General features: G+C 42.6%; 1 protein-coding gene across 2 annotated transcripts in view; it reads right to left on the minus strand.

The window, feature by feature from the left end:
- Nucleotides 1-11,420, minus strand: part of sv2ca (synaptic vesicle glycoprotein 2Ca) — a 33,254-nt gene extending 21,834 nt beyond the window's left edge. Inside the window, exons 1-2 of one of the 2 annotated variants that reach the window (XM_039803301.1) lie at nucleotides 10,556-10,753; nucleotides 3,757-4,554 (exon numbers count right to left, since the gene is read on the minus strand). In XM_039803301.1, coding sequence (XP_039659235.1) covers nucleotides 3,757-4,354 — 598 coding nt within the window. In that variant the 5' untranslated portion in view covers nucleotides 4,355-4,554; nucleotides 10,556-10,753. Of the gene's footprint in view, nucleotides 1-3,756; nucleotides 4,555-10,555; nucleotides 10,754-11,236 lie in introns of those variants that run through there. The other variant, XM_039803302.1, reaches the window with a different exon arrangement.
- Between the last annotated feature and the right edge of the window lie 3,855 nt (nucleotides 11,421-15,275).

Genomic DNA, 15,275 nt, shown 5'->3' on the forward strand with positions numbered 1-15,275 from the left:
AAACGGTTGTCAAATTCCCTCTAGGATAGTGCTACAACCAGGCAGAGCAATGAAGAAGGTAGCGAAGCTAGTTGATAGATTAAACTTTTGCCATAAGCAGTCGGCAAAACTCCGAACACATCTGCCTTTTTAAAGAATGATTTCTGTGCTGTTCTTTGTTCTTTTCTCAAATAAAAGCTTAACTCCAAGTCTTCCAGAAGACCGCTGTTCCCAGCAGCAGCAGCCATAAGCCCACCCACCGACTCTACCGTTTTTCCAGCTCGCAAGCCAACGGAGAGTGCCTAGACCCCCCTGGCTGCAAAATAAATTTGTTGCCACTAGGATGCGTCTAGATTTCTAGGCTATAAATCTATGACTTCACAGCAGAAGGTTGACTGTAACCTGGTGACACATGTAAGGGTACTAAGGTTCTAAGTGAGGAGCGTCAAGAGGAGGGTGCAACGCAGGTGGAAACATCTGTGCAGCTACAACCAGCTAGTAAGATTCACTACAGTAGTAGCAGCAGCAGCAAGGAAATGATCCCTCACTGGCGGGTGGGTGGCCTGATGTTTGGTGTTTTTACACTACGATTAGGCAATGGTTAGGGTCAGGGTTAGGATTAGGTGCCTTGAAGTGGACGGTCGCAGCACTGCCTTGAAGTCGGCGTTGGAGGCTTAAAACACCATCGAGTGGGTAGCCTACAGTGGTGTAGTCTAATGTATTGTAGTGGGTATACTGTACTGTATATGTATGGGCCTATATATATGGGCCAGAATGAGCCTTTTGAGGGGGGGCATTTCATAGTGGGGGGTCTGGGTGTCCTCCCCCAGGGAATTTTTGAGCATCAACGACTTCATTTCCTGCATTCTGACTCACTTTTATGCACCAATTTGCAGTAGAAATACCTTTATTTTGCCTATATGAAGAAGAAAAACACAGATGACAATTCAAAATATATCAAAATTATAAAGCAAAGTATGTTGTTACGTGTCATTGGGCATTTTTAAGTGGGTATATGGAAATCCTGGAAATCCTGGAGCATATCACGTAGACTACATCACTGGTGGTCTAGCCCCTGTGCCCTATGAAAGCTATTCTTCATCGCCACCACCAGACCACCACGAAGAGGACATCTTATTAAGGCTGTCAGTGCAAAATAAGAACCTTGTTGTCCTGCTTGGTTAAATGCAGAATATATATGAAATACATGAAAAATGAGACCCCCCTAATTAAATTCATCCACAGACTGGCTGATGTTTTATTCTGCAATACATTATTGCCATGGCACCTGTGTAACACAGACTCACTTCATTTTGTTGGCTGTAATTAAGTGTTATTACTCTGGAAAACTCCAAATGGATACCAACAAGGTCATAGTAATCATGTAGGCTATATGCTCAGACATGCACAACCACCCACCCACCCATACACACACCAATCATATTCACCTCAACAGGGAGGAGCCTCAGGGCAATCAGTAGGAGAAAGGAGAGGAGAATGGGGGGAGGATGGGAGAAGAAAAGAGAGGCACATAGAGAATGGAGGGTGAGAGGGAAGGACAGGGGGTGAGGGTTGGAGTCACGAACAAGGAGAAGCAGAGTGTAGAGCGTGAATGCCTGCAGGACTTTGCTTGGTTAGAGAGGAAGAAAAGAGTTTGCATGGATACTTGGAAAGAGAAAATGAAGGTGCATCGTACACAACATCTTGAGAGGATATTAAATTGACAACCCCACACAGACATATATTAACAAACCCTTTTATCATATAAAAAGTATGAAAATTAAAAGTATGATGATGACATTTTTCAAACTTTCAGCCACAACCTCTATTCTTAAAAAAAAGCCCTGCCTTATCAATTTTGCATAATGTCGCGGGGCACTTGATATATTGTCATGTCTCACTGTGGCAGTTAGTATCTAAGGGCCGTGTGCCTGAAATAATGTCCTCGCCACTCTGGTACTGACACGGTGAGTCAGCCCCTGTACACAGTCTGTGGTGATGGATTATACACCTGGAGCCACAGGGACTGCTGGGACTCCTTCTCAACACACAGAGCACACTAGGGAACACTAGCTACCCTCTTAATCCAGACACAGAGACCAGTGGACCGCAACACCTCATCCATGTGAAACACAACTAGGATAAAGTGAGACATGTATACGAACTTGAAAGTACGAAAGTAGTGTGACCCCTTCTTTAGTCCAAGTTGCATACTTTATAGTAATTCTAACCGTGGATTTCCACCAGATGCGTAACGGCTGCGGAACAGCTGCGGAACGGCTCCGAAACGGCGGCGGAGTCATTAGGTTTCCATTAAAGTCAGTGTGTGTATTTCCACTGGCTGCATAACGGCTGCGTTCCGACTGCGTCCCAGCTCCGGCGGTCCGCAGCCCTCCGCAGCAGATACGTAGAGCTTCTATTTTTGCCGGATGCCGGAGAGCTCCGCAGCAATTCAGCACACGGCAGATAGTGCGGGACAGGAAGTCGAGCACAGAAACAAAATAAATATCGGGTTAATTTTCACAATAAAATTCAGCATGCTCACGGCGTATCGTATTTCCCTGCACGACACCTTGAACACACAGCACAGAGCTGTTTCCCCTCTACTCCTCTGGATGGAAGCTAACTGTTGTTGGTTTTATGGTTATATTCTACGTGAATTCGCGAATCCGGACCTGGTGGGTATTGACAGACGGCGGAGCAGGCAGCCGGCTTGCAGCGGAGCCGGTCCGCAGCCGTTACGCATCTGGTGGAAATGAGGAGTAACATTGATATAAATATGTAGCATGTTTATGCTGGCAAAAGTAAGTAAGCTTGCTTACTAAAATAGTTTGCATTTGGATGTAGTTGTGTCTGCATTATTAAATACAGTTGCAGTGTACAGAAGACTCTTAGTGCATACTCTTTAATACGTAGAATGCCTTACAATTACAACTTTGTATCCCAGTCTGCAGGTGGCCAGACAACCACAAAAAGAACTCCTCTGCTGTGCCAAAAACACATTTAAGATCAAATAGCTAAAATCAGTCATTGATGTTTGCTAGCATGTGTCCTGGTTAGTTAGTCATCATACTGATTAGAAAATGTCTAATGATCAGGTTGTTTCCTTGAGAATAACAAAGCCCTAAACATTATGTGACACTTTTAAGAGCATGGGGACATTGATTAGTTACTTAAAGGGCTACTCCATTGATCCAGTCTGCGTGTTCCACTAAGCCTTGACCAACTGCCACTTTGCTCGTTTGAAAGCCATGATGTTTCTCTCTTTCTCATGGGCGGGCCAAATTCTCTGGGCGGGCAAAGCGGAGAAAGGGGAGGTAACCTTGCTCCTTATGATCTCAAAAGGAGCAAGATTCCAGATCGGCCCATCTGAGCTTTCATTTTCTCAAAGGCAGAGCAGGATACCCAGGGCTCGGTTTACACCTATCGCCATTTCTAGCCACTGGGGGACCATAGGCAGGCTGGGGGAACGCATATTAATGTTAAAAAACCTCATAAAGTGAAATTTTCATGCCATGGGACCTTTAAATGTGTAGTCTTGAGGCCCAAGCTGATAACCTGATGACATCAGTATCTTCATCATCATCATACACAATGCAATGTACAGCAAAATTAAAAGGTTAAGAATCAAGGCATTAGAAAACACTATTTAGAATCATGAAAAATAATCCAAAATGATGAAATTCAATAAGTATTGAAGGGATTGCATTATTTCATGTTAGCATAAGTAGATGAACGTCCTCTCATCAACACTCAAACACACATGGGGTCCCTTACCTAGCCATCCCGAGCTGGAGTTGGGCACACACATGTCTGTTTCTGCGCTGGGCAGCACAAAGCCCACCACAAACACCTCCACCCCATCTGACATGAGTGCCAGCCCGAGCACCAGAAACAGCTGCCACTGGAACCTCCCATGGCCACACTCCTGGATAATCAGCTCGTATTGTTGGGCCAGCTCCTCCTCGTCCGCCTGTCTCTCCTGCTCCAGCCCCTTACGGTCCCTTGTGGCATCTGACACCGGTTGCCCCAGTGCCACCTGGCCCTCCTTTTGCTTCCTATCTCCTGCGGAGGGGATACCCTGGTACTCGCCCTCGTAGATCTCATCCTCATCATCGTGGCCCTCTGTTGCATCACTGGAGCCCTCCTCGTTGTCAGGGTAGCTCTCTCCGTCCTGCCTCGGAGGGTTCCGGTAGAAATCCTCATCTTCGTCCTCCTCATCCTGGAATCGGCTGTAGTTGTGGTGGGATGAGTACTCATCTGTGGCGCGATCCACCACCTTGTTGACTTTCTTTGTTGCATGCCGCTTGGCCTCCTTGACAATGTCCTTGGCCCCCTTAGCCAGGGAAGTCCTGTTATTGTAAGTGTCCTCCATTATGGCTCCACCAGTAGGTCTTCACAGGGGTTCAGAGAATACTTAGAAGTAGAAGAAAGAGGGAAGAGGGGCAAGAGTGTACGCTGGCAGGGGAATTGCAGGAATGGTGAGATCAGTGGGTCTCGAGATGCAGCAGGGAGGAAAACTCTTGAGTCACCACAGGAGATAACCCACAATGGCTGTGGCAATCATCGGCCAGGCTGGGAGAGATGGGGGAAGGGTAAGAGACAGACAGATAAAAAAAGAGAGAGAACAAGCAGAGAGAAAAGAGGGAGAAAGTAAAAGAGAGGGAGATGTTCAGATCATCAGATAGAGCCCGTAACTCATGTCTCCCCCACTACATTCATAACTATCCCAGACTAACAGGTGACACCCCACAGACAGCACATACCCTCTTTAATCATTCACTTACCGTTCTCCCAGGCCTTTTAATCATTTGGAGTGATGTGAGGAAAAAAGGCTTTGGCTGTATAGCTCTCAGTTTATATTCAAAATGAATATTACATTTCCAGAGGTGCTCTCCTTGTTCTAAATTTTATAAGTTGGACTTAGTTTTGAAGAGATGAGGATTTCAAACAGAGATGCTGAATCTGCTGACTCATGATTGGCTCTGAGGATCAGAGGCTAATAAACAAGGCTCTGTCTGAAATCAATTTGCCCCCAATAAAGAGATGGTTTATTAATAATGGGAGTGACGATCCAACCGGAACGGCATTGTCATATTTAATCCTTGCAAAGGAAGGAGGAAAGGAGAAATCATCATCAGTGGATGCACATTCAGACACAGACACAGGCACATAGTACACACACACACACGCACACACGCACACACACACACACACACACACACACACACGCACACACAATAGCTCTTCTTTAAGGTGGCCTGATTTTGTGTAGTCAGGTGTCTTACACATACTTGTAAGTAGCACACATAAATAAATATACAGAAAGACTCTCTCACACACCTAAACATGCAGTGCACATATGTGAGTGTGCACTCACAGCATGAATGGGGAAGCCCTTTCCCATTTTGGCAGTCCATCGCTGATGGGAGGGAGACCCCAGCATAACTGTGCTAATGATGTAACATGATTTCATGTGAATGTTCAAACTGTGATCCACAGTTCATCATCACATTGTCTCCACAGGCTCACTCTGGCTTGTGTATTCTATAATTTGTCATAGCACAGAGACACAACAATAATTAAAAAAAACTAAACACGATTGTGGAATTGAAGTGAAATAAGAAAAATCCTAAATTTCTCATTTTTTATTATACATTTTTAGAGAAGATAGGGTGCACACTTAGGAGTAGGGTGGAGATGGTCATTGCTGTCCAGTGTGTGTGTGTGTGTGTGTGTGTGTGTGTGTGTGTGTGTGTGTGTGTGTGTGTGGTCAGAGCTGTCCAGTGTGTGTGGTTCCTGTGTGTCTAGGAGCAGCTCACCACAGCCTCTAATGAACACTGAAGCCTTGTCAGGAGGACACAAATCACAGGGCCAGCTCAAGCTCCCATAATGCATTTTACTCGGCAAAATAACACTGCTGATTCAAGGTGACTCTCCTAATCCTTTTTGGTTTATTGGATGACTTCTGTGCTTATGAGCACACTCCTTTACACATGTACTGATAATTTTTTAATACCTCTATTGACACCGGTGGTGCCTCAGACAATGTCCTAAGGATGATTCATAACGAAATCTGTGTTTCCTTTGTCCATAAGCAATTGCTCACTGGATAATTGGTGAGGTGCACATCGCAAGGGGTTAATTTATGACTAGTGGTATGATTCTCTTTGTTTTGTCTTTGTCCTGTATAACAAAATCCACTGCAGAAGATTGCTATCCTACTTAAATCCTAGATTAGTATTGTAGGGTTTCTCAAAACATTTCTTCTTGAGCGTGGAACATTTTAGCTTCTTGTCTTGTGTGGATCTTCTCTATCGACTGCATCTTTCAATAAAATTAATTTTGAATGTCTCTGTAAACTAACACCCTGCCAGGATCATGTCAGAGTTCAGTGGTGTCACTGAACTGATGCTATTTATCATTTCAGGATCTCATGTTGGCTATCACACATAATTTTTACTTGAAATGAGCACGCGCACACACACACACCGGCAAAAGAGGATACATCCTGCCTGTTAGAGAATCAATGGAGTGTATTGTGAGGCGCTGTCACTGGTGATGAAGCTCAGACAACAACGGAGCACAAAGACGACCAACCTCACCTGACCACAGCTGACAAAACCCAGACAGTGCAGACAGCGCGAGCAACGGGAGTAATTACAATCAAACTGGGTAACCACCAACACTGCCAAACAAACCAATCTCTGTTTTATTCTATGTTGTCTCAACCCTATTCCATTCCTCTTTCATCTTCTTTATTTTTTGACTCTCTTTCAGGCTCCCTCGTCAGCATCTATTGTTTCCACTGAGGCCTGTTTGTCAGAAAATGTTTATTTTTCCATTTAAAATCATTTGTGCATTTTTAGACCATCCAGCACTGTAGTCCTTTTTTCCAGCGTACTGTCTTTACCCAAGCCTCGATCGCAGTCCACACATCCGTAGTTGTACAGTAAATCCACCTTTACCTCATTTCTTATGTTCAATTCACACTATCATTACTTCCCTTCAAGGCAACCAAACTCTCTAAACATTTCATTTTATATTTCTACTGATAACAGGATATGTGTTGGGACATAAAGAAGCTGCATCCACACTATGTCCTGCAGGGCATAGCTGTTCTCTACGATTAGAATAAAGAGAGAGAGTTGATATAGTGTGTGTACTGTTGCTGTGAACCATGTGAGGATGACTGAAAATAGGCCTTGCTCTGGCAACACCCCTGTCTGCATGATGGATAGCGGCCCTGCTTTCCTTCAACCTCTTTAGAATACTAAAAAAACACTAGGTCAAATATCACTTGGCCCTCTTGCATGGACATAAAGATAAATGAAAAGATTATTACACAGGGGTTTTGGCCATACATCCAACTCAGGACAAGCCATTTGGGAAAAGTCATAAGATGCATGTCAATATCCAGAGCGTTTGACCAACTCAGTCCATTTCAACACACTCTTATCATGAATCATTAACCAAAAGTAGCACAGTAATGAAGCTGCTAATGAGCATTTTGAAAGAAAGAAAATGAATAATCGCACAACATAACATTGTCATAATGACAGTGGTAATGAACACCCTGAGTCAGAAGAACTAAAGAATAATGAAGCACTTATAAGCACAGTAAGGGCTTCCTACAAGCATTGCACTTTGTCAAAAGGATGGATGTCATTGTTGGAGGCGTTCTACCTCGAGTCCAGCAGTCACCAAACAGATTGGTGTGGCAAGCAGGTTTTTAGATTAAGAAGTTAAAAAAAAAAAAAATTATGCACCTAGAATTTAAGGTTGCTTGACCCATTACTGCTGGAGGAGACACTTGATATTTTTCATGAGAACTTGAAGGAAAATCAATAGTGGCTGGTAGTCCAGACATTGGCGCTTACACAATACAAAAACAGTAATGATGCAAAACAATGAGGGCAGCTAGTGGCTTCTCTCTTGTTTTTTACAATTATTATTATTATTATACGTGCAAATTAAATTATAATAAATGTATGATGGTTGGATGGTTGCATCTCCAAAAATGCTTTCTGAAGTGGCAATTGTCTGTCTTATGCTTATTTCTAAATATTATGTGCACTATATATTGAACCAGACTTACAGTTTATGTCACTTGTCCTATAAGAACCACAAATACTTTCTATCTCATTCAGGTTTGACTTGTCAGTGTCCTGTCCTTTCAAAAGCATGCGCAAGCACACTGGCTTGATGGCTGGTTCGTTCTATTAGCATCAGAAAGAGCAGGTCCAATCTCTAAGTGGGCAGAGCTGCATGTAATCCCATCAAAACGGAAAGCCCATGACCTCATCTGGAAGACAGAGGCACAACGAGCCCGGGACATCTTCCGTTAGGAATTTTCATCAAACACTGATGCCATTACTGACTGAGTGGTGGGGCAGGGAGAGGACGAGAGAGAAATGTCAAAAGAGAAACAAAATAGTTGTTTCTGTAGATGGAGAATATAATAAAATGATTTAAAAAACATCTTTCAAAGCACCTAAACCTTTCACTTCTCTTCAATAGTCAGAGCTCCACCCCCCCATGATAAATACTTAAAAAGCAGAGCTGATTGCAAGCCATGCTAATGTCACATCGTACAGATTCATAAAGCAGCTGCAGCAAACGGATGTCTGCCTTTCCCACCATGATGAGCTATAGCATTTTTAATATCAGTATTGACTTGAATCATTCATGTGCACATTCTAGCCAAGGAAAAGGAACTCCCCTCTGTTTATATTAATATTGTCAATCTCCATACTTAGATGAAAATGGACGCAGGACCTGGATACAGGGTCCTGTATCTATTTAAATCATAAAATGTAAGATATGCACAGACAGAAAGAAAACACATTTTAAAGTTGATTAAAAAAAAAACATGTCTCATCCCACTCTGAAGATTTACAGAGAGTAAAGTGCGTTGCCTCTGTTTTTGTATCAGGCTAATGTCTGTTTCATCTTCTTGGTCAACATATGGTCTCCCTGCCTTGCCAGATCTCACTGCTGACACAATACAGTGCTTACATAGCAGATACAAAACATAATGTGCCACCACCACAGTCTGGTGCAGACCTTACACTTTGTGTTGCAATGACACAATACCACCGATTAGGCAAGGCATGCACGATGCGGCACATTTAATGGTGATTTTTTACAATTACATTTTGTCAAACTGTTTGATGTAATGCATGGTGGTCGTTGTGTGTATGTGTGCCTACGATTCAGAAATTCCAGCAGACACGAGGAAGACAAGAGGGTTCTTGAATATAATGTAAACTATGATATTGGGTTTAACTTGCCCCTAAAATAATGACTAATCTGTTAATTTGCCTGTGCATGTCAACAAAATGTGCAGACAGAAGCTCTCATATCTACATCGTCACTGGCACAGCGTACTTTGTACTTTGAGTCCTTTCTTTCCTGTCAACTGTAATAGAAAATGTATTCCTCCTAAAGTAGCCAGTGTTCTGCAAAAACTTTAGGAAAACTATTAAAATGACAGGTCAGTGGATGCTTGAGATGGAGATGTTATTGAATGCATATTGGGATTATTCTGAATTACATTCAGATTCTTGTATACCGTAGCACAAAACAAACTACGTTAACTTGAAATTAATGAGAAGTGGACTAAAGGAATGAACTATGCAACCTGCAATCACTTCTAACACTTTTTCATTGATGAACGCCTTCAGCGTTAACCCAGCAGGACTACTACTGCAGCCTTCAGATTGCAAACAAAGCACTTTGCCACAGATTTCCAGTTCACCAGCTGTGTGCCTGTCAATCGCTCACTGCCTCTTGAGTTGCAATTTAAAGAGGAGTCAGTTGCCTGCTCCTGCATCCTCTCCTCTTTTTGGCGGCAGTGCAGAGTGCTTTAACTGCCCCAGGGCAGATGGCTGGTTGCACTACAGCATACAGTCCGCAGCCAATAACCCAAAACTCTGCTCATGCCAATGACAAGTATTTTTTACTATTATTACAAACATGCTGGTTGATAAAAAAAAATAAAGTGGGTAAACTATGAGCTCCAGTCAGTGATAATCATAAACCAAACAACCACTTAAAGGTGTTTAAGTAAGTAAATTAATTAAGAGACCTGTAACCTAAATCAGATATTTTAAACCAAGATGTACATAAAGAATTCACAGAAGCATGTATGTCACCCATAAATAGGCCTATTGAATGAATTAAATTCCACAATTAAAAAGGAACAGGAACTGGATCTCCACTACATCCCTATCTATGAGGCAATTATCATGCCTGCTTTCACTTAATGATGCCAATTTCTCTACTAGGAGACATATGGACTCAGTTTGCACCCACAGAGAAAAAAAACAACACATGCCCGGAAACCATCCCAACTTTTAACAAATGATACACAAACTTATGAATAAATAATGAGGTATCCCAGTCTCAGCTTAGATGTTAGTTGGAGATATCATTGGAAATATATGAACAACATGACTTGTAAGTCCTAATACAGCTGATCATTAAACAGTCTATTGGAAATACTGGATTTGTACTAACTCGGAAGTGTTACACAGCATGTTTTCAGAAAAAAAGTAGTAGGCTAATAACTTACCGTCATTTATGGCTAGAAGAGTGAACTGGGCTGATAGTTACCCATCGCATCAGACTCCGCTTTCGCTTAATGGTGAAACAAAAATATTCTTGTGTTTTTTTTTTACTGTAGAATAGTAATGTGAGTCAGAGGTAATTGCCAGCGCAGTGAGTTTTTTTCCGATGCAGTGCTCCCTCGCTGCAGTACTTCAGGAAAGGAGAGAGCGAAAGAGAGTGATGGTGGTAGGAGGCAGAGAGAGGGAGGGAGGGATGGAGAGGGGGGCAGTGTAATCAATGATTGTACTTCATTGAGTGATGCGGGTAATTCCGTCTGATGGAACAATCTGGTTAGGTGACTGAATGACGTGAAACACTGCAACGCATGAATGCTAAACAGATATGAAAAAGGTCTAAATTTAAACAGGCAATTTGAACAAGTCTCAGTGCAAAAGAATGACAAGTAGCCTACGTGATAAATAGATTGGGCTTCTGCTTGAGGGCAAAAGTTGTCCGTTTAGGCAACAACTGATGCTTAATCGAAAAGTTTTTCACAGCTTCTCATGTGAGTTGTCCTATATCGGAATTGTGTAAACGCAGTTTTTTGTCTATTTCTTTCTTTTATTTTTAATCTGAGCGTTCAGTCGTCTGTTTTCAACTTCCAGCCATAACCGCTTTCATAAAAGAAGAGCTGTCTGTCTCTCACCTTGTTATTGTTATGCAGTCGACTATGAGTCCGCACGATGCATTTCAACGACTGTCTATGTCCGTGGTGCTGATCGACACCTGAGCGTTCCAGCGTCTCAACGTTCCAGGTTTGGGTGCTGCTAAAGACATCACACTTGTCGTGCACATTCGCAAGTTCTGTAAATATCCAGTTGCATATTCAAATCAAAGTCCTTCCATGTCCCCTAACTGTGCTCCACATGCTGAACCTTCCCAAAAAATAGCTTCAGCTAAGAAGTAATATCCCATAGGAAATTGATTGGTCGAAAATTACGGACCAAAAAGTTTTATTTACAAATATAGCCATCACCCATTGTCTCATGGCACTAGAACAGACTGACTTGAATCATCTGTCCACTGCTATTATATATATATTAACTCTGTACGTTTGATTCCAGATTAGATTTATTCATACATCAGAAAGAGAGAGCTAAGGCTCAAAGTAAGATCATAAATGAAAAAGCTTGCCATAAATAAAAACAAACAAACATGCACCTGAACCCCAACCCATAAAAAAAAATCTATGGATATATATATATGGAGAAAAAAAACATAATCTGTAAACATGAAACAATGTTGTAATCAAAGTCACATAGCTTGGCTTTGTGTGGAAATGAGTGTGACCATGTCAGTCACTAAACAGCGTATAATAGCAGTTCTCACCTTGCATGTCGTTCACATGATGTAAACAACATCTGTATAAATCCAAAGTCTCCACTTGGACCCAATATGGGACAAGAGCAGGAGGGTTGAGGAGTCCAGGTCCTCATACGGAATATCCAATCAAAGTGCTTCCCCCATCGACCTTACATCATCCCAGGCCACAGGTGAATTTGTTGGTATAATGACTCAACCTGTACTGTACGTCTGCAATATTCAGTGCTAATGCACCACCTCTGGCAATCTCCTGAATTTATAAAATCACATTTACATCATTTGCATTCATGACTTTCATTCAAGCGCACCATTGGTTATGATAATCTTGAGTATTTTTTTCTCATTACAGCTTGCAGTTCACATTTACAGTTCAGGTATTATGCTTACAGGTTCTTTTTTCTCATGTAAAGTTTTTCATTTACACTCCAGTGAGTTTAATTTGTACATACAGTAAACTGTGCAGTGAGTACAGCCCTTGACTTTCAGATGCAGTTTATCACAATGAAACACTTTCATTCTTTCTATACCCAAAAATAATAACCAGAGAGGGAGCAATACTATTCAGGAACACAACACAAAGATTACACAATCCTGTTACAATAATTGCATAACCCAACACAGGCTCATAGAGATTAGTAGGCTCTTTAGATGAAGTGTGAGACAGTAACTGCCTATGTGCCTGCTATGTCAGATCCTAACGCCTCTGAAACCTGTGAGTGGTTCCTGAAGAAATTGAGGGAGAAAAAAAAAGGAGATGACGGTCTGATGCAAGCACAGGGACACTCAGCCTTTCAGTATTCACATCATTAATGCCTGCAAACTGTACCAGCGCTACCAGTGAGATTCGGCCCACTGCAGAGATGACTACCAGCAAGCCCTTTGATGTATTACACTCCGTTCATCTGATTCCTTATTCTCATTTTTAGAAAAAAAGAAACTAAATCTCAATAGCTTTGTGTCAAAATACTTAACATGTAGGACATGCAGTGAATAGTGCAGCCTGGTTGTGCATTTGCTTACTGAGTTTAAACACTGAGACATGGCTTTGACACTAGTTGTGCATCATATTCACCACAAAGCATACTGAATAGGATTGTAAATGATGCACACAGTGTGCACAAAGACACACACAACACAAAAGTGTGCAAGGGCACACACACACACACACACACACATAAAAACACACACACACACACACACACGTAAACAAAAAGAAAGGCATCTATCTTTATCCTCTGAATTTGATGATTCACAGAAGCAGTGACCTAGGGCTTGGGACACTCTTTGGTTTTGATTCAGAGTTGGGAGACAACCCCTCAAGCCATATTAGACTCCATTTACTACTGCTGGAGAGCTGAGGAGCACTTAGCTTAATGTACGGGACAGTAGAATGACCCTCACACACACACACTCTCACACACACACACACACACACATACACAGAGTCCACTGCGCATGCCAACACTTTCTCTCTCCCTTTTCTTGGGAGACTCATACTCTTTTCATACTCTCTATTTTTTCACATAAGCATGCACACAAGCAAGAAATATTCTCATGAATTTCAGTACCTTTTTACCCTTTTTTTTTACCTTTTATACCTTTTTATTACAGTGAAAATTAAACAAATACTCATATTTACCAGAGCTTCCAGGTTGGATGCTGGCATGTGTGAAGAATAGCTATGAAGTCAATGAATATCCATGCCATATTCAGTACATGTAGCCTGATAATTGGTGGTACAGTAGGTTATAAGAAAGTGACCGAGCAGCTCAGACTCTTCTGTGCCCTGCTAGGTATCCTTGTCATCATCCCTACATGAACTATGTGTTGTGATATGTACAACATACACTATACTATGTAAGAACAAATGCATTTTCACACATATTTCTCTTTCTGCATTTTGCTCGTTCCACAAAGATTTCAGTGTCCTTTTTAATATGTATCCTACTGCCCCGAGAACTCAAATGGATGTAGTACCTGCAGTACCAGCTTTCCTTAAGAAATGACTAAAGAGGTGGAGGTAGACTGGAACAACTGTCTGCTGCTTATCGTCATCCAGATTATAAGAAATGGATGTGGACTCTGATGGTAATTGTTTTTGCCTTGTGGAGATAGAAGCTCAGGCTAACTGCTTTAGTCTCCATCTTTCCTCTCAGCCTCCACTGCTCATCTGCACTCATATGGCTGACCACTTTTAGCTAGAGTCAGCATGTATCATACTTTATGCATACATAATAATATCATAAATTATGCAGCCTTGTTGTCTCTTACCTGGTTGGATATACTACCTTACCTGAGTGTGAACAATGCAGCCATGATGTATTTACAAGCAAAACAAAAGGACACTAGTGTCACTGATAGAGAGATGTGATGGATTAGAGTGGCCCAAGGGGGAAGTCCTGGTTCATCAAAATGTAATGAAAACTAATTTGAAAACAGCAGGCAGCTATGAATAACATCAAGATGAGTTCTAGCAACATTGTGTTCAGTGAGAGGTCATCATTGTCTCGTATGTGAGAAAAATGGGTTGGTAACATTACGATTGATGATAGCACATTAGTTGTTGTCTTCAGGAGTTATGGCTGTCTGTAAATACGTCTGACTCAAAATCGATCAAGGGCAGAAACAATTTCACACCAAGTTTGTAATCTAGTTTCACAACTGGAGTGCAAACGATGAAATGGCACATACACAAAACATCCATCCATCCATCTTCATCCGCTTATCCGGTGTCGGGTCGCGGGGGGAGCAGCTCCAGCAGGGGACCCCAAACTTCCCTTTCCGGAGCAACATTAACCAGCTCCGACTGGGGGATCCCGAGGCGTTCCCAGGCCAGGTTGGAGATATAATCCCTCCACCTAGTCCTGGGTCTTCCCGAGGCCTCCTCCCAGCTGGACGTGCCTGGAACACCTCCCTAGGGAGGACCCAGGGGCACACCTTACCAGATGCCCGAACCACCTCAACTGGCTCCTTTCGACGCAGCGAGCAGCGGCTCTACTCGGAGCTCCTCACGGATGACTGAGCTTCTCACCCTATCTCTAAGGGAGACGCCAGCCACCCTCCTGAGGGAAACCCATTTCGGGCGCTTGTACCCTGGATCTCGTTCTTTCGGTCATGACCCAGCCTTCATGACCATAGGTGAGGGTAGGAACGAAACTGACCGGTAGATCGAGAGCTTTGCCTTCTGGCTCAGCTCTCTTTCGTCACAACGGTGCGATAGATGGAATGTAATACCGCACCCGGCCGTACCATTTCTCCGACCAATCTCCCACTCCATTGTCCCCTCACTGCGAACAAAACCCCAAGGTACTTGAACTCCTTCACTTGGGGTAAGGACTCATTCCCTACCTGGAGAAGGCATT

This window comes from Perca fluviatilis, chromosome 6, assembly GCF_010015445.1.
Source record: "Perca fluviatilis chromosome 6, GENO_Pfluv_1.0, whole genome shotgun sequence".
NCBI lineage: Eukaryota > Metazoa > Chordata > Actinopteri > Perciformes > Percidae > Perca > Perca fluviatilis.